Source organism: Oryza brachyantha, chromosome 4 (assembly GCF_000231095.2).
Source record: "Oryza brachyantha chromosome 4, ObraRS2, whole genome shotgun sequence".
Lineage (NCBI taxonomy): Eukaryota > Viridiplantae > Streptophyta > Magnoliopsida > Poales > Poaceae > Oryza > Oryza brachyantha.
In genome coordinates, this window is record NC_023166.2 from 623,294 (window position 1) to 646,959 (window position 23,666).

General features: G+C 40.8%; 2 protein-coding genes across 3 annotated transcripts; one reads left to right on the forward strand and one right to left on the reverse strand.

The window, feature by feature from the left end:
* The first annotated feature begins 4,033 nt into the window (after positions 1-4,033).
* LOC102720423 lies at positions 4,034-8,132 on the forward strand. The gene is made up of 3 exons (XM_040523339.1): positions 4,034-4,842; positions 4,940-5,040; positions 7,195-8,132. The coding sequence occupies exons 1-3, from the start codon at positions 4,145-4,147 to the stop codon at positions 7,854-7,856; spliced, it is 1,461 nt and encodes a 486-aa protein (XP_040379273.1). The 5' UTR covers positions 4,034-4,144; the 3' UTR covers positions 7,857-8,132.
* A 4,691-nt stretch (positions 8,133-12,823) lies between these two features.
* LOC102720701 lies at positions 12,824-17,907 on the reverse strand. 2 transcript variants are annotated; one of them, XM_040522959.1, is made up of 3 exons: positions 17,789-17,907; positions 14,427-17,470; positions 12,824-13,437 (listed from the first exon to the last, which is right to left on the reverse strand). In XM_040522959.1, the coding sequence occupies exons 1-3, from the start codon at positions 17,801-17,803 to the stop codon at positions 13,434-13,436; spliced, it is 3,063 nt and encodes a 1,020-aa protein (XP_040378893.1). In that variant the 5' UTR covers positions 17,804-17,907; the 3' UTR covers positions 12,824-13,433. The 2 variants fall into 2 exon arrangements, with proteins under 2 accessions (XP_040378893.1, XP_040378892.1); XM_040522958.1 differs by lacking the exon at positions 12,824-13,437 and adding an exon at positions 14,218-14,317.
* Positions 17,908-23,666: the final 5,759 nt, after the last annotated feature.

Consider the following 23,666-nt stretch of genomic DNA (forward strand, 5'->3'; position numbering starts at 1 on the left):
ACATACATACATGTGGATCAGCTGCCTGTACTACCTTTACTCCTCACATCTCCAGAAGTTAATGCACAGATCTGCTGCTCTGCGCCAACATTTGCAGAGCAAGTCAGTGCGTGCAGTGGAAGCATGTCAGATGCTGATCAGATGCATCCATCAGCCATTTGTCCTAACAAATGCTAACCCAATCCAATTCAATTATTGGAATTGTTGTCATTTTTCCTCTCAAAAGTACAGGTTCTGAAACCCAAGTCCAGAAAGAGGTTAGCAGATTGATCAGATGATCAACAACCATGGTTCTATTGGTACAATTTTTTCCTTCCCTCGTTCCTGGTTTCTTTTATTTCTTTCCTTTTCTCCCTTTGATGCATTTTGGTTGGGGATTTGTTGTGATAAATTGGTGCCATGCAAGCCAGCTGCTAGCTCACCCTGAAGATGCCTCATACCTACCACGGACTCATCCCTCTTCACTGTTCCTTTCAGCTCATAAAAAAAAGAAGGAATAACAGACAAAATGGTGGCATGCATGGTTGGCCAGAAAGCTTATATCTCACTAGCATTAGCTCCCATGTTACCATGGCATGCTTGTCACTAGCATGCCAACATTTTCAGCAATAATTAACTTCTTCTAAAAAATAGAAATAATTTTGTGTATCCTTTTTTAGAGGCAAGCTTAGGTTTAATTGGTAATTAAGATGCTAGGTTACTTTGGTTAAAGAACCTAAGTTTGGTTATGGCAAAAATCTACATGAGGCATTTTTTGTTCCTCTTGTATGAATTTGGAAGACGTCATGTATCTTATTTAAGTAGTTTACTTTTGCAAATATAGTATGCTTGTGTTCATGGACAAGGTCACAAGGAGTCCTGGCATTTTGTCGGCATGTTTGTTGCTAACATTAGAATCATTTCAATCCAAATTATTGCCAAGAAACTGAAATATTGCATCCAAATAATTCCAAATTTGAGAGACAAAACACGTAGATGATCCTGACATTAACTAATTGTAGAGAGAGATTATATCAAGGAAGAGAAAGGGACATCAGGGCATGGATGAAGTGAGAGGGCAGTTAACCTACTTGAGGCAGGTAAGCAACTGAGAATAGCATATTAATTTAGTACTTAGCAACTCCCTCATCCTGTGACTTGATGGGGAAGCTCAACCTCCCCCCCTCTGTCCTTTTTTCCTCCTCTTTTTCAGATATATAACCTCACTTCTGATTTCTGAAATGAATCAGAGTTACATTCAGATCGTGAAAACTTAATAATAACGATCTTGGTTAGCTTATGCATTACTTTGTTCACCCAATTGGTCCTGAAATCTTCCAATATCTTGTAGGAGTGTTGTTTTAATTTGTTAGGAAAATATTCCACACTCTAGCTGTTGAGACCTTGTCTCATCAACAAATTTCTCATCAACACACTAATATCTGTCTTCAGAACTTAGCTTCTGAACTTCCCATTCTGCATCTACATCTAGCTCGGTGGTTCAGCGATTGCAGTATAATTTTGGAACACTTCTAAATTATTATTTACTCCTGCTAAACAGCGAAAAATGGTTATTTTACAAAAAAAAAATAGCTGGACAGCTCATCTGCAAGTGACTCTGCCATTGTACTCGGGAACATGTTCGCGAATAATGCGCAGCTCTTCGGTTCCTATGAAATTGTGGTACCAATCCATGCAATGCAATGTCCCTGTCACTCTCCTATAAACAATGATACACAATGAGATAAAAACCTCTAGTATCTCAGTAGTGTACTGTTCAGATAACCTGATGATAACTTTGCCAAGATCCTGTTGATCACCTTCTTCTACACACAATTTCAGTATGCAACCAAACAAGATTTTGGTACTAGCTACTCCACAACACAAGATTGCAGTCCATACAAACATACCATGCCGTGAACAAATCCAACAACTATCCTCGGAAACTGTCCCACACTCTTACCACTTGCAAAAAAATTGGATCAAGCAGACACACATGATCGAGATCGATCTGGCATTCATGATTCAAGCATGAGAAAATTTCAGATTCTTTTCTGTGATCTATCGCGGGCTCGCGTTATTTTTCGACAATTTCAGGTGGTCAAATTTTATGGAACTAGAGTCCTAGATAGTTTATTTTCTTTCATCTATTGCGGACTCGCGGTATTTTTCGATGATTTCAGGTGGTCAAATTTTATGAACCTGGAGTCCTAGATAGCTCTCATTGCTGAAGGCAGGGGCAGAGCAATATGGAGCTGGGGGGTTCCCAGGTACCCTGTTCAGAAAATTTTTTAACTAGAATTTGTCTATTTTCACCATATATGCACCCTCTCAATCTAAATTGAGTCATCTGTAGTAGTCTAAATCCGATTCAAAAGACTAAAAATAAATGAGTGGCACCATCTCTGTATTTTGTTCTAGCTCCGTCCTGACTGAAGGACCAACCATTCAAAATAATATAGCTGCTCAATTTATTGGAACCTATTGACCATATACTATGCACTACATAAGTACCTTTTTCTCACATGTTGTTTTCAGAGAAAGAAAGTACCGTTTTTTCTCACCTGTTGGTGGCTAAGCCAACCATTATGTTAGGATGTCTCATGCAAGCTTGTACCAACAAGGAAATGTCAACTGGGCCAATCTTTGCTGGAGAGGACAATCCAGTTCATCACTATTTCTTCTTTGAAAAGATGTAGATGTGCAAACCGATTTTTTCATTTCTGTGTGACAATACACAGTAACAAATTCTTAATATTGACAATCAAATTCGACAATTGGTCCGGCACTACTAATGCTTAGATATGATGGTAGTTTGACTTCGGCCTAATATAATGTGTATTTCAAGGCAAAAATGAAACATCTGCCACATTGACTAGTAAGCAACAATCCTGGACTCATACTTTGACTCACCTACCAAGGATCCAATGGTTCTCATTTTTTTTGTCTACTCTACATGGTTTTATATGTGCTGTAAATGTATCTTTTGCCTTCAAATTTTACAGAAAGTTTTAAGTCAATGAATTATAAAGTTAATTACAAAATATTCACCAACTTGATGATCACCATATGGTGGTAAGGTTTCATGAGTAGACAGACAAGTTACAATACAGACTGCAATTTTTTGGTTGTATTGTATGACTCTAAAAGCAAGGCTAATAATATAGCCAATAAGCTGGCTATAAAATTTCTTGTAGTCTTCTTTTAGCCCATCCATATAGTAGTAAACTCTTTATCATCAATACAGAACCCACATGTCACTTCCACGTAATTTCTTTATTCTTGTGTCCAAGCTAGCTATAAGATTACAACCTATTATTTCTCTCTCTTCTCCACATAAACATTTAGTTAGCTTGTAGTCTGCTATTATACTCTTTAATGGGCTGGTTCCAAAGAAAGAGTGAGATGGCAACCCAAAGTACAATGCAATGTGTTGTTATCACACCAGATATCTCTGTTATTTGCCATAACAAAAGCGCATTTCAACAGTCATTCCACTGTACGTTTCTGAATGAAAAGTATCGTGAACTCAACATTTCACACTATGGTCCAGGGGTATTTAATAAATGCATGCAACCCCACTACCCTGGTCCGGAGGTTGCATTAATTCCATCCTCTCCTTTAATTTTTTTCAGATCCAAAAAATTTCTCACACAACATCCATTGCCACCTTAATTTCTTCTCTACTTTTTTCTTTCTAAAATTAAATGTTTAAGAATTGTACTCCCTCATGTTTCTATAATTCTTGGTGTTTTACACAACAACACGGTCTTTAAAATATATAGTTTTGTCTACAATTTTCTATTATAATATATATAAAGAATAAGTAAATATTTAATTTTATGAAAATACTTTCTTCGACTAATCTATATATCGTATTCTGGTGTCCAAACTACTAATCTATATATCGTATTCTGGTGTCCAAACTAAATATTGTAGAAGCTACTGATAGTCGTAGTTCTTGTAGTTTTACTTTAACATTATCTAAGACGAAAAGAATTATAAAGCAACAAAGCATAACAAGAACAGTATAGAGAGGGGGGGCCTTCGTATATATCACATCTTCTCCCATGTTGCACTAACTAGGAGGGAAGGAGAAGAAGAGGAGAACATTTATTAGTACCACCTCGCTTACCAAAAGTCTCCTCCTCTCCTCTCTCTTCTCATGGCGCTCTCCACTCTCCTCCTCCCTTCCTCCTCGACCTCCAAGACGGCCACTGTCACCGACACCTCCGACCGCCGGCGCCATCACCACCACCAGAACCACACCAAGCGCAAGAAGAAGCCGCCGCCGCCGCCGCCGCTCTCACCGATGCCAAGAACGCCGCCTCCTGGGAGTGGAGCTGGCCATCGCGCCATGGCCACGGTGACTGCGTCCAAGAAGAGCACCAAGCAGCAGGCCCTCGTCGCGGCCAAGAGCGGACACCACCACCCCAAGAAGGCGGCGGCGGCGCCGACGATGACGCCGTCGCGCGCCGCGCCTGCGCCCGCGTCGGCGTCCGCGGCTCCGGTGTCGTCGTGGGAGCAGCTGAAGAGCCTGCTCAGCTGCCGGAGCGCGACGGCGGCGGCGCGCGTGCACGACCCCGCCGCGCCGTCCGCGCTGTCGCGCCTCCGGAGCCACGGCGCCGGCGCGTGTGGCGCGTCGCTGTGCGCCATCCGCGACGTGGTCGACGCCGCCAGCTCCGTCGGCGCCGCCTCCTCCGCCGCCGCGTCCGTCGACCGCGACACCACCCCGCTCACCCGCTCCTCGCGCCGCGCGCACCGCGCCGCCTCCTCCTCCTCCGGCGGCGGCCACCACCCCGCCCTCCGTGGCCTCTCCGGCTGCTACGAGTGCCGCGCCATCAACGTCGAGCCCATGTCAAGGTCTCCTAACAAATCACCACCATTAATTACCTCTCCACTAAACCCATAATTAATCACATAATTAACATGATTAGCGATTAATCTTGGTGTTAATCAGGAGGTATCCGAGGCCACGGGAGCTGTGTGCTTGCTCACAGTGTGGAGAGGTGTTCACCAAGGCCGAAAGCTTGGAGCACCATCAAGCCATTCGCCATGCCGGTAAATCAACATTTCCTTCGCTAATTATTCTCGCAAAATTTCCGTGAAATTCATATGAAATTCGATGAAATTTATGAATTTTACATAGGCTGTAAATGGATTATCGTTTTATACATAGACATGGGGCCTTTTTAGGAAAGATTAAGATTCTGAGAAACCGCTAGGGAGAAGCCAACTTCTTAGTCTCTCAATTCTCGTAAGCTGAGCGATATTTGGAAAACTTATGATTTCTGAAGATTCGACGAGAACTTCTCGAGACAAGCCCATGGTCTCGTAACTAAACGAGAAATGACAAACTGAGATTTTTATTATGTGAATAGTAGTCAATGCTTTTGGGGTGTATAGCAAGTTAAGATAGTACTAGTACCAATCCTAGTTAGCAACACTAATGAAGAGGCCTTGAGATCTGCGTGTGCGGGTGCTATATATTGGCTGGTCAATATGATTGGTTTACTCATGACAGAATGATGGATATTACCACAGACACCAATCTTACTATTACTATTACTATTATAATAACCTTAGTGGAGTAACAGTGCTATTAGTTTACTAGTTTCTTGGCACATCAAACCATGTGAGAGGAGACAAACAGAAAGGAGAAGGAAGATGCTGCTCATCAAAGCTATTAACCGCATCTTCCTTTTCCTCTTTTCCTTTGTCTTTTGTGGGTTACAAGGAAGCTACTGTCTTGTGTACATGAGCACCCAAAGCAAATTAACATTAATCTTTGATTAATTAATTTACTCAACATTGGATGGCAAGAGCAAACCAAAAGGTATATGTATGTAGCCATTTGCTGAAGGCAGATGGCTAGAAGCTTTCTGACTGCTGATGGCATATCTCAATGCACATGATTATAGTTATTATAAAGATCATTAGCTAACAACACTGACAACACAGTGCCTGATTAAGACAATACACCAGAAGCCAGAGAATCAATGTAGGAGTACTAGTAGTACTTAGAAAGGCTGCACATTGAGACCCCAGTGCTTCTACAACTACAGCAGTTGGGCAAAGTATCCATCCAATCTAGTTGTACCAATTTATAGCAGTTGGCAGCACACACACACAGGATTTCCATGCACTTTGTGTACCCTCTCCAAAAGAAAACAAGAACACACTTAGGGTTACTCAGATGGGGGCTAAACTTTTTAGCCCCATGTCATATCGGAAGTTTGGACATTAATTTGAAGTATTAAATATAGACTAATAAAAAACTAATTTTATAAATGAGAGCTAATTTGCGAGACGAATTTTTTGAGTCTAATTAATTCACAATTAGCAAATGTTTACTGTAGCATCACATAGGCTAATCATGGATTAATTAGGCTCATTAGATTCGTCTCGCAAATTAGTCCAAGATTATGCATGTGTTTTATTTATAGACTACGTTTACTATTTATAATAAATGTTCAAACATCCGATGTGACTAGGGGCTAAAGTTTAGTCCCTAGAAACAAACACCCCTTATTATACAGTTTGAGAAATTAAGTATTCCATGAGGACCAAAAAATGTGAAGAATTCAGATTGTGTTCAGGACCAAAATACAACTTTTAAACTACCAGTGCAACCTCACTTTTGTCATGAACATGTACATCACCCTCTTGAACTGTTTAGGTCAATTGGAGTGTCCTATCACAGGACAGTGCCTTAATGCAATGTAATTATTGTTGTTGATGATGCCGAGATGAAGTACTGAGCTCCTGAATTTCAGTGCCTTGATTGCACACTGTCTGCTACGATAACTTCGATAATACTGTAGTAGGCTTGATTCGCTTAAGCTTAGCTTTGCACATGCAGATCCACTCACTGCATTTAATGCACTTAGCTAGCAGTGTGGTTAATTAATCTCTACTAATTGTATTACGGTAAGATCCAATTGATTAGCTTGCTCTATGCAGGATTAACCAGTCCCGCTATAAGCTATAAGTACAACCCAATTGTACTATCTGCATACAATTAAAACACTCTGACTATTAATTAGGCAAAGGGATCAAAGTAAATGCCACTGTAGCCATTTATCAATTTGGTCGTACGTAAGTTGGATGGTCAAGTTGTACGCATAACAGAATTAACGCACACATTAATCATAATACAGTTAATTAATCAGTGAGTTAGTAATTAATAAATGAATTAAATTTGAATAATTGCAGTGTCGGAGCTGGGGCCGGAGGACTCGGGGAGGAACATCGTGGAGATAATCTTCAAGTCGAGCTGGCAGAAGCGCGACCGTCCGATCTGCCACATCGACCGCATCCTCAAGGTGCACAACGCGCCGCGCACCGTGGCGCGCTTCGAGGCCTACCGCGACGCCGTGCGCACGCGCTGCCGCGCCACCGCCGCGCGCGCCGCCGCCGACGGCAACGAGCTGCTCCGCTTCCACTCCGCCGGCCTCGCCTGCGCGCTCGGCCTCAACGGCGCCACCTCGCTCTGCGCCTCCTCCTCCTCGGCGGCGGCGGACGGCGGCGCGTGCGGCGTGTGCGCGGCGATCCGGCACGGGCTCGCGCCGTGGGTCGGCGCGCACCCGCTCGGCGTGCGCACCACGGCGAGCAGCGGCCGCGCGCACGACTGCGGCGCCGCGCAGGCGCAGCAGGGGTGCCGGGCAATGCTGGTGTGCCGCGTCATCGCCGGCCGGGTCCGGCGCCGGAACGCCGACGACGCCGACGACGCGGCGGCGGCGGAGGAGGGAGCGTTCGACTCGGTGGCCGGCGACGAGGCGGCGAGCAGCGTGTACGGCAACCTGGAGGAGCTGTTCGTGGCGAACCCGAGGGCCATACTGCCGTGCTTCGTCGTCATCTACCGCGTCGCCGAGTGACCGATCGAAGCAACAACCCAACACTTAAAATGTTAATCGCATCAATTATTGTTTGTATTAATCGTCCAACGATTTCAACATCGTATGTATGTAAAAGTATCGTGGATTGTTCTCTTTCTCGATCAACACGTCTTTGAGAAATCCAATTTCTAAGGGCGAATTTGGCCGCCAGCTTTGGTCGTCAGGATTCGTCGTCAGAAATTGATTATTTTAGGATGATCATGTACTAATTAAATGTATAAATGCACTTCGAGGGAAATTAATTAGTTTGTTCAATCTAGCTTAATTGATTAATTTGTTTCTTTTGTCGTTGCAATGTCAGTCTGAATTATATATATATATATATATATATATAGCTAGTAGTTTATTAATTTTGTATATATATATATAATTAATAAACTACTAGCTAGTTGATTAGACAAAGCTTCGATCTACACGCATCAACTAATCATTCTGGTCGATGGCTCATCCGATGCATGTACGTATAATTAATCATAAATTCATAAGGTGTCGTCGTATTACCCAATTTGCAACAATTATTTGTCAAGATACGTACATGATCCAATACCATTTCTAAAGATATATGTGCATGAATTTTCTTGTGATTGCATTAGTTGGGCAATGCACATCACCTGCTTGTTTGCTTAACTAGTTAACAGTATTGGTGGACCTAGCTAGCTTCTTCTCAACTTAAAAAAAAGGTTAAAAAAGTCAAACAACATATTTACAAATGAAAATATAAATTTATAAATAATATTTTATATACTTATTCTCAGCGAATCTAAAAACAGCTAAAAAACAAACTTCGATAAAAACCTCAAAATTAACTTGAAATTAAGATTAAAAATTTATATTTTGGCTTATAAATATAAATAGAAGCGCATAGATATAGGTGAGTGAAAAACCTAACCCCTTGTGAATGATCAGATCAATCAGCTATGGATTCATGTAGAGACAGATGGAATCTCACCTTTGCTAGATGTGATACATGCATGCATGAATGCCTTTGCTGCTAAACTTTTTGACCAAATATATTTTTATCATCTGCCGAACGGTTAGTCGCAAAGTCAACCACACATGGCTGTCTTCACCTTTTTCTAGTTGGATCAGATCAATGATTATTACAGATTAATCTTCATGGCGACCTATTTCACTTTAAAATTTACGAGTTCGGTCAGTTCTTAATTAATTACGGATTGAAGAAAGTTAACATGTACTATACATGCTTATTTGTTTGATTTGTTCAAAATTTCTATTCCCTCCATTTGATGACAGGTGATTAATTTGAAGTGAAAACTTACCCTAAAATAGACTAACCATGTTTAGTATACTAGTATTTATCCTATCAATCATTTCTTATTAAAATTTCTTTCCATCCTACTACCAACCATCCCTTATTTAATAAGAGATCTAAGGGACATCAAAGTCATTTTTATCTTCTCATAATTTGTCTTCTTTATTTAAAGTGATAACTTATTTTGGGAGCGAGAGAGCCATACTTTTTCCTTTTATGTTTGAAACAACTGAGATAATTCCTTTGAGCTCCAGAAATCATGGGTATACATGAAAAGGGGTACGCGATTGATCAGGAGCGATTACTTTACTAATTTAAATTTATACTGTTGTTAACTTTATTTGATCAACCTTTTGAAACTCCAACCATCAATGCCTCTCAAAATATTTACTCTGGAAGCATAAAAATAACATATGTATATTTTTATAAGAAATTTCTACAATATTATAATTTTGTTATATATTATTTTTATTTTCTAATAGAATAATAGTGGCCAAAGTTGTATTTAAATACGAAGGCACTGTTTATTTAACTTTAATGGGGCTGTTTTAACTAAATGTGACACGGCAAACAAGTTTGATTGCTCAATAAGATCAGCAATTCAACCCATTATGTTCCCCAATTACTTAATACCAAACAGAAAATAAAAAGTTAAAATCCGTAACCTCTCCAATTCGATCACCTAGAGCTAGTGTAGTTGCTAACAACAGAAATATTAAATATCTTTTCTGCTTTTGGATATAGGTCCTTTTATCTTTTAAATTCTTTTCTAAATTTATAACAAAGTTACACCCTTTTTTTATTTGTTTTCTTCTCTTAAAAATAAATAACTTACTCATCTCTTATGTTAACTGGGTTTTGCCAGAGTTGTCAATGCCTTGCAACATGATTATGATTATGTTGTTTCTGTTGTCTTCCTAGCTAGATATTGCCAATTTAATTATCCTCCGATCTAAGTGTGCCATGTTGAACGAGCCTGTGAAACGTGATCTCAAAAATATATTTAGGTGAAAACCTCATGAAGTTGTGTGCTGACTATCAGGTGAAATGGAAAAAGATGTCGTGGTCTCCGTCAGCACCTTCAAGCATGAAGACATAAGGCTGGAAGCCCAGATCACACATGTATGATGGTTTCAAATGGAATCTATGTGCATTATTGTTTCCACTTGATGCAGTTTTGACAATAGTGTTCATTAAGAGATTACAAAATATTACTCATTACATTCCCAAATATAGCTACATAGTACAAGACTTAATCTTTCTTAGTACAACGTCCTGCTCAGATTTATTATACTAGAAAATATCAAATTCGATACTAGATATAGTTATATTTTGGGACGAAGGAAATATTAATTATCTGGGCCATTTGAGTGATGCATATGCTTATAGATTAACTATACCTCTTTAATCGTATATGTCAACTGACTAGCTATACACAGGAATCTAGAGCCTAGAGTAGTATCTAGGCTAAGCATTTAAAACACTAATAGTGTTCTGTGTATTCTAAAATATAAACACTTATAGTATTTGAAATTTATTCCATAATACAAACATTTGTTGTAATATTTGTAAATACTGTATAATCATGAGCAATGAGAAGAATTTAAGCATTTATCCTGGCCTTACCCTTGGTTGGATTACCATGACAAGCGGTGGCCTAAGCCGGTTTAGGTCCATTTTTACAAGCGGCTGAATTAGTTGACCAGCTAAGGCAACCGTCTGTGTTGATGCTCCCTGTAAGTCCCTTTTTTCTCGAGCTGCTCCACAAGTTGTATTATTAAATATTACTCTCGAAGAGGGATTGTGATTTTCACGGTTGTTACGCAGTACTACTCCGTCCAAGAAAAAAAAGATTTCTGGATTTTTTAGATTGAGCGTTTGATCATCTGTTTTATTTAAAAAATTAAAAAAATTAGTTACACGTGAAGTACTATTTATGTTTTATCATATAGTATCAATAAAAATATTAATCATAAAAATTTTCAAATAAGACAAAGAGTCAAAATTCTATCAGAAACACATGACAAATCGTTTATTTTGGAACGGAGGCTGTGCTGCATTGTTCCTGCTCTCCGAAGAGGCAAAGATGCTGTTCTTGGAGTGAAGCTGTCTCGCAGTCGCAGCTACTGAACTTCTCCCTGACTTGGAAGCATCGCTTGCATTTCTCTTATTAGTTAATTAATCTCTTCCTGGAGCACTTTCGGTGAGCATAAAGTGTGCATCACTCCAACTAATTATACATAAAAAAATGTGTCACAATCTAGTTTTTGAAACTCTGAAAACAATTAATTATTATACAATCAGAGAATGTGATATGGTACATAGTCTTTCCCTCTCATTCTGCAGTGAACAGGAATACATGATCAGTGAATGCATGAATCATGATGCTTAAAAATATTAAGGGACTCTACTCTGTCGGAAAAGCTAGACGTAATTGTAACAAATTAAGCAAACTGGATGGATGTAAATCGACGAGGGTCAAAAGGAATTTCTCCTCCTTTCTGAAACTAGCAGAAAATTTATGTTTTACAACGTGTAATTTTCAGTTGTGTGTTGTAGCCATGCACTGAAGAAAGTTCATCGACACCACAAGGCTAAAAATTTGAGGAAAGAAGGAAAATTGATATGCAAAATATGCTCTTACCTTTTTGTAGGGCTCAAAAGAATTTGAGCCTGAAAGTAAAGCAAAATGTGGGAATGACCACTGTTGTGTGTCTTCTTGTCACGGGCTATTTTCTAACGGATCGATGCAACCCGTCTGCCACGATGGGCCAAATATGTGTAATTGTAGAGGCCCAACACTACTAGTGTTTGTTGGTTAGTGTAGAATCCTGGTGGTATGACTAAGGCCGGGTTTGGTTTAGGTAGTTTTGGGTAAGTTATCTGACATGAAAAACACTTAATACATAAATAATTAATTACTAAATATAAAAAAAATTTAAAAATAGATCAATATAATATTTTAAAGCAATTTCCTATAGGAAGCGTGTGTACGAGGAAAAAAGGAGAATCTAGGTTAGCATGAGTGCCGAACGCGGCCTAAGACTGTGTTCTTGGGCTGGGAAAAGATTTCTTAGGCATGTAAAATTAAGCGACGGATTAGCACATAGTTAATTAAGTATTATCTTAAAACTTAAAAAATTGATTCATATAATTTTTTAAAACTTTGTTATAAACTTTTTTTTACGATACACACCGTTTAGCTATTTGAGAAATGTGACAGTGGAAAACAGGGGGGGAGAGGTTGGGAACACTGGCTGCCGAATACAGCCTAACACACAAGGTACAAATAGAAGTACCAGAGATATGTTTTCGGAGCAGCTATATATGGACATGGTGAGTGATTCATGACAAAACCCTATGGTCATCCAGTGCTTCCTCCTTACCACGTTTCATAGCAGAGAAGAAAACAAATAAAAGTATATTAATTTGTAAGGAAAAAAGATAACAGATTTATCTAAATAAAAATAAAAAGTAAAAAAAATCCAAATAAATTAATATGAAGAGGAAATTACTCAACTACAAAAAAGTTTCTCTTTTAGAACTCAACATTGAATTCCTAATAGCTGCAGCTTATAGGTGGTGACCATGGACAGGTATAAGATTGCAAAAGCCTATGTTCTTTTTTCTTAAAATTTATGACCAATCCAGACAATGTTCTGTGTTCCTTGATGCACAACAATACTTTACATATCCATCAACGCGAGAGCAGAACTTATGCTTTCCAAATAACAGAGCAATGTATAGAATAACTGATACATATAAATGTCACGACATTTTTTTTTATCAATACAATCACACACATAATCATCATTGTTTGGACTCATACACGCCAAGTAGAGTAGTAAACACCCTGATGAGGTCAGTCCATATATGTCTTGAGAAATCACACAAACACAAACTCAGCTGAATGAGAAATGAGAGGTACGGTGTACATGCATGAGTTGTGCACCGACTAGATCTTCTCATGCTACTGATGCTGATGATTTATTCGATCAGTGATCTCTAGCTAGCACACCAGATCGATCAGCTGTAGATCAAAGCTGTCATCTGTACGTATGATCATCTATCCAGAAAGATAATGCATATTCTCATCCAAAAAAAAAAGAAAAAAAGAAAGATGATGCATACGTGAAACAAAACCAAGCAGAAATTAACATAATCGATGACGAGTGGCTGGCCACCGGGTGGAGACGTACGTACTCATCATCATTATTTATTGTCTTGCAAAACGATAAAACAACCCAAGGGACAGAACCGCTCAAAGGCGAAGGATGAATGAATCACCTGCAAGCAGGAAAACATGCAATTAATCAGACACTTTTAGTGGATCAAATAAACCAAAAAAAAAAAGCTCAATCCGATAGATATATGAAGCATGCATGTAAGTATATATGTGCGTGCATATGTATGTAATCGTTGACTGCATGTCAGTAATAACTAATTTTATAGTCTTTGAGGAGCTACCAAATAAATCTAACCGTTGATTCGTTAGGGGTAAGATTGGAAGGAAAAACAAATGGATTAGGGAAAAATGTTTGGGTCTCCGACGAGCGCGCGCGACGGCGATGCACTGCTTCTGCCCTCCCGACAGCTGCGTCCAGAACTGCCCAACCTGCGCCGGAGAAGAAACGCCATGAAAGCCTACTCATCGCGTCGCAGCTAGCAGTGTAAGTCTGTAACTGTTGCGTACATGTGTTTCGTATCCATGGGGCAATTTGACGATGAACTCGTGAGCGTTGGCCATCTTCGCCGCGGCGACAACTTGCTTCAGGGAGGCCGTCTCGTTGCCAAACAATATATTCTCTCTAATGGAGGTAGCAAACAGCACAGGTTCTTGGCTCACTAGGCCTATCTGGCTCCGAAGCCACTCCGCATTAAGCGTGTCAAGGCCATGGCCATCCAACAATATCTCCCAGGCGCCCGGGCTGTAGAACCTCTGCAGCAGCGAGGGTGGACTTCCCCGACCCGCTGCCGATGGCAGCCGCCGCGCCATCACGACCAGACCCCGATGCCGCCGAGAGCAAGGAGGAACGACATGGAGTGATGGAGAAGCTGGGTGGTCACTGTATTCCATATACGCGAAATTCCATTTCTGCCCTCCCAATCCAAATTACCATGTGTGGATTCCTCGAGGTACTAAGAGGTACCCATTAATCAGAGCCATCTGATCAAACACAATCAATGACTGTGATTTGGTACCTCTTGGTACTTGGTACCTCCTCAAGAACTATAAAATTGCTCATCCGTAATAATCTATATGTATACATGCGTACCTGATAACGGAGCCTCTGGACAGGTTCTTGTTCTTATAGTAGAGCGGGTGGGTGGGCTCGTAGAGGGAAGGATGGTGTCCCTTCTCCAACCCATCCCACTGCAGGGCATCCCACCATTCCTTCTCGCACTCCACGTTGGGCTTGCAGGTGCTGTCATGACCAACAGCAGGTAGACGGGTGAGGCCCCAGCAGCCACGGATTTTGATGGTCTCCAGCTTGGGCGCCACCATCCTTTGCCCGCAGATGGTCTGCAGGGAGGGCAGATCGTGAAGGTGGATGCGCCTCAGCGCTGGGAATTCTCTAGCTTGATTCTCAACCACTGAAAAGACATCCTTGAGGTCACCGCAGCACACAATCTCAAGGGTTTCCAACATACGGCACGCGTAGAAATTGTTCTTGTAATATAAGGGGAGCACAAATATCAACCTAGGACAGCAGTCCAGGTGTAGCGCTTGCAGGTCTTGAAATGAACTATATCCAGGCTTAAAACGCAGCTGGCCCCTTGTGCGCCAGTCCCAGATGCATCTCACCCTTGCTAGTTGGGATGCCCAGAATGTCTTCAGACACATAAAAATGGACTCACCAATACTAGTAACAGAAGGTGGAGTGAAAACAACGCCTTCTATGTTGGGGCATCTCTCAACTCTGCACCACCTGATGTTACGCCATCTCAGTGCCATGTTTGAATGGCTGGTGATACTTGTGATGGATATGCTGTCATGGACATGCAGGCCTAAAGCTGTTTCACACATGGAACTTGGCAAAGGCAGTGGCGATGACATCCTTCTCTCATCTTTTAAGCTGATGTAGTGAGTGGTGTTGCCCCCCAGTTCGCAAGGCCACATCAAGTTGCCATGCATGGTTGCTTGCAGCTGCAGGTGTTGTTGTTGGGCGTTCAAGTCGACATCTGCATATAACTTGTTGCTTTCAGCAGCTGATTGTTGCTGCCGCTGCCGGATTTTGCTGCCAGCGGCCCCGATAATTATAGCAGGCTTGCTCTTGCTTATTATTTCACAACAATCATCACTAGCAACATGAACAATACTATTACTACCAAGAGATGAAATCTCGATGCATAGGTTACCCGAGGAAGAATTTACATCATTTAGTGAGCGAAGTAGCCTTCTGTCCCTCAAGGAAATATGCCATTTAAAGCTAGAAGGTGTTGATGATGATGCTGCTACATCTGCACCATGTCTGATGTCTGACCTAGTAGCGTCGATGTGCAAAACCTCCAACCTTACATATTGTTCGGGCCATAGTATTGCACGAAGCTCCACACATCCCAATAGAAAGAGCTTCTCGAGGGACCAAGTGCCACGCATTGCACGTAAGTCGATGGTTTTAACAGATGTGCCAGACATGTCCAGCTCCAGCAGTTTCTCAAACAGCCCTCTCAGCAAAAAACTCTTCAACTGGGCACATCCCTGGAAGGAGATGCTCTCTATATTGGCCGAGACTTGGGCATTATCATTGCTGCTGCTAGAGAAGCTAAATGACTCTAGTGATGGCGGCAGCACATGAGGGCCAATTCGCTTCAACTCAACACAACCTTCAAGAATGATTGTACTGAGGGTTAATCTCCAGCTAGATAGATTGGGGAATATTAATATTGCTTCTTCTGACTCTTCCTCCCGCTCTAGTGGTGATTCATGTAGATCTTCTGTTGGTTCGGCTGTGACTCGGAGCTTGACAAGGTTGAGCATCCTGAGCTTGGTCTTTCTTCCGGCACTAGAGTTAGCATTGTTATCATCATGGCTTAGATGGCTTATGCTCCAATGCTTGATTCCCTTTAGATTGAGCTCCCTGAGCTCAACCATTAGCTGTAGTGCCTCTGTCGATAGCAACCAATACCAGTCTGTGTAACTCAGCTCCAACACCCATAGTTTTTGGAAACACGCTGTCATCCTTGGTGCTATTGACTCATTATTCTCATGGTCGCTGTCTTTGCAATGGTCAAGTAGGAGAAAACTTAGGCTGCTGCAGTGGAGGAAGGGCGGAGATGCAAAACTGAATGTACACCAGCAGAGATGTATCACACGCAGCTTGTCAACAGATGAGTGTTGGAATATTTTGGCCTCTAGTGTTTCACTACAGCCTGTAGTTGCGTCATTGTTGCCAAGAGATGTAGTCCAGAAGAAGGATGCCTCCACAGAATCACAAGGCACTATTTGTAGTTTTTGTAGTTTCCACTTGTTAGTATTGAGATGGTCATCCCAATCCAATCTTAGGTTGGTTTGCAGAGCCTGCGCAATCTCCCATGCCGGCATACCGCCATAGGATTGTATGATCCCGCTGCACACCCACAAGTTAGCTGCGTGGGTGGCCCAGTCAATGCCATGGTTGTTGCCACATACCAATCTCACCACCTTGTAGTAGTTGATGCACTCCTTGACAACCTCGGGGCTCATGCCAGGCTTGGGGACACCGGTGTACCTGGCAACCTCCGCAGCCTCCTCATGCAACAGGTACAACCCACCGATCAAAAGAGCGAAGATGGCAGCATCACTCGGTCCAACAACCTCCTGCGGGGGAAGAGTAGGGCGGCCGTGCCAGGGCCCAAACCTGACCTGGGACGTCCACAGGTAGAGCCCCTTTATCAAAGGGACGCCACACTCCTGTAGATCGATGAAGCCACCGCCGCCGTTGTGGAAGACCACTAGGAACGTGCGGCTGGTGGCAAGGTTACTAAAAATCGCCCGCGTGACATCTGGTATCACCCCTCTAGCGCCCTGCTCCACGCCGTCGAAATCGTCCTCCTCGTCGTGGTGGTCGAACAAGGCCATCACCGACCAAGGAAGCTCCAGCTCCTGCGCAATGGCCTTCTGCAGGGCCCTCTTGCTTTGCCACAGCGAGCAGTCCACATGGATGATCTTCAGCTTCTCGGCCCTCAGTCGCTTAGCCACCTCTTTGAGGATGGTGGATGACCCCAATCCAACGGCGCCCTCCACATAGATCACCGTACTTGTGTTGCTCGTATCCTCCAGGAAATCAATTATTTTCCCTGCTAAACCATCGAAGCTGTCTGCGTCCAGCCGGGTCCACTGCAAAATAACCAATCATGCATTATCACTAAACAATCAAACATACACAGTAGTACTCCCTCCGTCCCATAAAAAACCAATTTTTCGATTTTTTGTCGAATATTTGACCATCCGTCTTATTTTAAATTTTTTTTAAGAAATATTTAGAAAATTAGTCACACATAAAGTACTATTCATATTTTATCATCTAATAAAAATAAAATTATTAATCATAAAATCTTTTTAATAAGACGAAGAGCTAAACATTGTATCTAATAACTGAAAAGTTGTTTTGTTTCGGGACAAAGGAAGTACGTTTGAGTTCAACAAGTGAATTACCTCCTCCAGTGGCATGATGAGTTGATCTGTCGGTGGTCTTTGGATATCTCTCGTTAGAAACCTATATATGCATGTCGAAGCAAGAGCTGGCTTTAATTCTAACCCATGATATATGGAGGGTCGGCCTGCAGGCTGCAGATATACAGATAACAACTGATCATCCATCCATTTCTCCACCCCTTCACACTACTGGATTATATAGTTATTATTCACTCAGGCCTACACATTTTATATACACACATATATATAGTTCACACAAGCCATAACAAATTAATTGCATGACTAGCCGAATAGACAATAATTAATGTTGCTGGGTTTGTAATTAATGGACATGTCGATGCAATCAATCAACGATTCTATATGGATAAGTATTTCGATTATCTAAGATCAAATCTGTTATACTATTTTTTTCGGGGAAATTACAAATTAACTGGAGTATAACATCGGGAAATTTAGTGTTATTAAGAAAATATATGGAGCTATCAGATTTTTAGAGTAAAATTTTGGTACCTCGAGTACTGATATCTTAATATACCATTTTAAGAACGGTAAACAAACTCATTCATGAATATCCATTAATTGCTAGCTAGCTAGCTATTAGTTGAAAACCAACACTATAGAGAGATAAATGAAAGGCCTAGAGAGAGAAAGCAAGTTGCTAATTAACAGTTACCTTGATCACGATCGATCGATGCTGAGAAAACTGGGCGGCCGGGATCGAGTGAAGTAACGTACTAAGGCATGCGTAGAATCGAAACAATCTAAGAAGTGGATGCAAGACGATGCTTGGGCCTTGGAGGAATGGGGAGGACTAGAGCTAGCTAGAAGGAGCTTGGTCAGTTATTCCTAGCTTCCGTCTGCTTTGCTACTTTGCTTTTCTGCAAATTAATGTCCCAAATCGATATACTATCTCCCAAGCTGCACGCACCATGAATAATCATCAGATTCTTTGCTTGGACTGCCTCTCATATCACTGGTTAGCAGCTGGGCCATCCTTAAAGAACTCTTACAAAGATAAAGATAAAAGCAAAACGGACGATGATGTTTACTTGATGTTGCTAGTACGAACTCCCTCTGTTTCAAAATGTAAGTATTTTTAAAAATTGAATATATGTTGTTCCATAATATAAATATTTTTCATACTCCTATATGCGGCCTTATCTAACGTTGCGCCGATTTTAGGTTTGGGACCACACACTCGAGTGACCTCTATTGTGTATGCCCTAAGCAGGCAAAAGAGTTGTAGCCCAAGTACAAACAAAAATGGATTGGCTGCTATGCATATCTCACCTACATATAAAATAGAATAATATATGGAAACAATTAGAAATAATATTATTCATTTGGGCAATTCTAGGTCTATTAAGAATTTAATTTCTATACTTACCAATTTAACTATGCAATGTCAAAGGTAATATGATGGTGAAAGAAACTAAAAAATCAAAATTTTCATATAGCCGGCCTATCTTATATGGTGCCTAGTATGGTTTCCTAGGATAATCGTTTGTGTAGTATTGACCAGGTTCACTAAATCACGGCGCACGGCGCAGTTACTGCCATGGTAACCAAGGTCTCCACCAGGGTGCGGTACCAGTAGTCAGTAGTTGGAACAAATCAAATTTGACTGGATTCAAAAAAAATGAGAAAATTCAAAAAATGTGGTGATGTTTGGCGAAAGAAATAGATAAAAACAAATTTAAACACATAAATAAAGTGAAAAATGAAAAAATGACAAAAAAAACAAAAGAAAAATGCAGTATGCAAGGACATCCCAAGTTCCCAACCGGGGCGGCAGCAACGGTAATCGCGGTTTGTAGTGTGGAAGCTGTGTGGTTTGGGACGGCCACTGTCAGGTGTTGGAGCTAGCGCCGACACCTTAATGACACGGTTATGGCCCTCAAACTATGATAACCATGCGTTAATTGGTGATTTTTTTCTAGTAAACTGATAGTTTTCTATTTTCTGCCTACATGTGAGCGAGCATACAATTTAAAATGTATCTAAATGCCTTGGGTATTTTAACGATTTGTGTATGTAATTGATCTGTTGACATTTTATATTAATTGTTTGTAGGCAGATGGTTAATTTCCAGTCTAGCTATCATGTTATAATATTTCTTTGTAGGTATAAGGTTGCATGAAAAATATGAAATGACGTTGTTAGTTAGTATGTGAATGATTTGTAGCCATCCACACATGTGTTTGTACGTACGTTGTAGGGTTAAGGTTGTATGAAAAATGAAAATCATACTTGTTATTTGTTACTTGTTAGTTAATAGTTACTATTTGAATTATCTGTATGTATACATTTATACTTTCTAGGGAGATGTATGTAGGACAAATGGAACTGTTTGTAGTTAGATATTATGTGAATCATTTGTTAGTTACATGAATGATGTGCCTAAGAGCAACTCTAACAGCTCCCCATCTTAACTTGCCATCTCTGTTTTTTTGGCAAATTGTAAAAAAACTATCTTCAACAGTTTGCCATCTGGGTTCCCAAATTTTAGCAATTTGCCATATCTTCTCGTTTGCGCGTATATATGGGAGTCCGGGTTTTACTTGGCATGTAGGAAAGTACAACGCTGAGTTTCTCTCGCGGCTCAGCCTGGAAAATTCACGGTGCGACGTTTTCCTTTTCTCTGGAGTCTCGGTGTCGCCCCTCGTCGCGGTCTTGTCTTCGATATTCCGGAGTCGCCGCCCAGTACTCGCGCCGCCGTCGACCGGTGTTCCGCTGCCGCCGCCTGCCGTCCCGCTGCCGCCGAGGACCGTTCCCGCACACCGCGCCCCGTTCCCGCCCGCTCGCCCGCTGCTAGCCGCTCGGCGCCGCAGCCTGGCCCCGCGCGCATGCGCCCACAGCCGCCCGGTGCCGCCCCAAGGCCCCGCGCCGCCACCATGCCCCAAGTGGACGCGCGCCTCGCCACCCCCGCCGGCCGGTGCCGCGCCCAAACGCTCTGCTTCTTACTCACTCTATTGTTGAACTCTGAACCTCTGTTCATCAGGTTACTGTAGCAGTAAGGCAAAATTCAGAGTTTGTAGTTTCCACCGTGTGTGTGTTTTGCTGATAATTGGTATCAGAGAACAGGCTTTGGTCAAAGGATGATGTTGTGTTGCGCCATGGAATTTGGGTCATCCCATCATCTCATAATTTGCATGGGCTAGAACAACATTGATAGCCGCATACATGGAAGAGCTTCTTGTGGCACGGTGTGGGACAGCGTAGGGTTGGTGTGGCCAGCGCGCGCCGCCGGCGCGGGGTGCGTGATGCGATGTGATGGTTCGGGGGGCGCAGCCGACAGCGCGGGATGGATGCGAGGTATGCGACGGCCACAAGAAGCTGGATGCAATCTCCTTTAACTACCAACGGTTTTGAAAACTAATTCTGTTTTTGACAAGTTCAATATCCCAAACTCTTGAAGATAAAATAAAAATTCATTTGTCATATTGTTTACAAACTTGCTAAAACACAGGATTTGGGAAACGAAATTTGAGGAGCTGTTGGAGTTGCTCTAATGGTGGATAGAACCATTGATCTTGTGTGGGAACATCTATTGTATTATGGATTGTACCATGGACACGCTATTTGTACTATGGACAATCTAACATGCATTTGTTCTACTTATTACTTGTATTGTGGTGTGCTCATATACTTGAAGTATGACTTGCCTTCTATATTAATTGCCACTTATCAATTATTATATATATAATTGTTGTAATGTCCCTAATTAAATAGAGGTCACGCTAAAATTTACCTTTTTTTTAAAATAACATGTCCTAACCGTTACAATTATAGCATATTACTTCTCTCCTATTTGTAATATAATTTTACACTATTTTCTAAACCTTTTGAATCTTTTACCCTTGGATTTCACTCTTCACGGTTTTATCTAGAAACCACACAGTTTCTACGTAAAACCGCACGGCTTTCCCCGACATACCGCGGTTTTTGCTGTTTTTTAATTCAAAATTTTCAAATCAAAATTTTCGTGGTTTCCATTGTTTTGCCGTAACCGTAGCTCCACTGCAGGTCAGTTTGGAGGTCTCCGACGGTTTCGTGTACCCTAGTAGTGACAACATGCTTGCTAGGTCTGCAATTATGTTTTTCCTTCAGTGTTTCCTGCTTTAGTGATTTATTCTTTTTTTCTTATCTGCAAAGCCATGCATGCAGATTTTTTGCTTGGGATGCCACTGACCCCTGGTTAGCAACTGGGCCTCCTCTCCTTAATAAAGAGCACATATATATAAAGCTAAAGATAAAGCGAAAGCCCTGTTCTTTAATTTGTTTATTACTTGATCTACTACTTTCAACCCCAGGGGATCCAATTAATCTTTCTATACGTACGGTTAATTTCTCCAGAATGCATTAATAGTTTGGTGGGTAATGGAAATAGCAAACTCTATAACAAAATTACGGAAATTCAAACGAAGAAATCCAAAACTTTCAACGAATTAAGTTTGCTAAAAAGTTTTGATTGGCATCCACAACCGGAAACCCATTGGTAAACCCTAAATTCCTTAAATTTATATCCATTGTACTGAACACTTCTCTCTTGAACTTGGCAGATATGTTCTCTTTTTCTTCCCCTTGACTGCAAAATGGGCCAAACCGACCATTTCCTCGACTTGTACACAAACAAAGTCATGGCCCGAAATCAAGAGGCCACCGGTGCTTGCTTCTCCTCTCTCATGAGAGTTGGGCCAAAATACGACCAAATTATGGATGAGCTAGGAAACTGCATGTGAAATGAGCCTTTTTTTTTAATTACACGAAAGACGCATATGCACACATACTACACACGCACACCAAACTCACATGCCTATGAATATCCATCCTAACACATGCTTAAAGGGACCAAGAAATGAGCATATTTTATTTACCTTTTCCATCTATCTTGTGACTTTCCCAAATCTCAGTTTGTTGAAGCAAAAAAGATTGTTTTATCACTATGTAAGAAGTGTTTCAATATATTAAACTTTTGAAATATAGTTGAATCCCGATTAAAACATTTAGCTTTTATAGATGAAACATCAATCTTTGATGTTTCACCACTACTAAAAAAGTATTTCACTACTGTGTAAGAAATGTTTAAATATATTAAAATAGTAATACAATTGCATCACGAATTAAAACACATTTAGCTTTCATATATGAAACATTTGGCTGCTGAAATATTCATAAATTCACAAAAAATGAAAGATAAAAGTATGAAACAAAGTAAAAAAAATACTCGGTGGAACACTCCATTCCAACATTAAGAGCACCAAAATATATTAATTGAAGCAGCAAGAAAAAAAAACAAATACCGGCCAAAATATCTAATACAACATTTTGATTCAACAAACAGGGATATTAAAAATATATGGATTGAAGCACATATATATATTACTTTATAAGAATAAATCATTAACCTTTAATTTAAAAGCTTGTTATATATTTTGGGAAGAAAAGAGAAGAGAAATGTGTCTTTTTGCCGTAATTTAAAAAGCTTGTTACATGTTTTGTTATTAAAAAGGTTTAAAAATAAAAAAAATATCGCATGTAGAGACGCATGTGGCTGGGAGGGCACATGCGTGATATTTGGGCTGGTATCTCCCGTGCCGAATCATTTTCTGTAAAAAAAAATCGGTGATGCACAAAATACCTCATATATTGTATATATCCACACTGTACTCGTCAGCAGGAACAATTCTCATTCTGATATCAATTTCTGTACACTAAGCATATGTATAGGAGCTTTTTTACTCATCTTAAAACAATACATTAAGTTATCATATTTTGTTTGTTATAGTGTAAACGTTGATACCTTAAGATCTAAATACTTCGAAGTATAAAAAATTATACATTTAAATTTTGATACCTCGATATATTTTCTCAATAA

What these genes read in the sequence shown, in the direction of transcription:
- LOC102720423 (XM_040523339.1), top strand. Translation starts at nt 4,145, where the DNA reads ATGGCGCTCTCCACTCTCCTCCTCCCTTCCTCCTCGACCTCCAAGACG. An exon ending in AACGTCGAGCCCATGTCAAG is followed by an intron (nt 4,843 to 4,939) that starts GTCTCCTAACAA and finishes GGTGTTAATCAG; the next exon opens with GAGGTATCCGAGGCCACGGG. An exon ending in TCAAGCCATTCGCCATGCCG is followed by an intron (nt 5,041 to 7,194) that starts GTAAATCAACAT and finishes GAATAATTGCAG; the next exon opens with TGTCGGAGCTGGGGCCGGAG.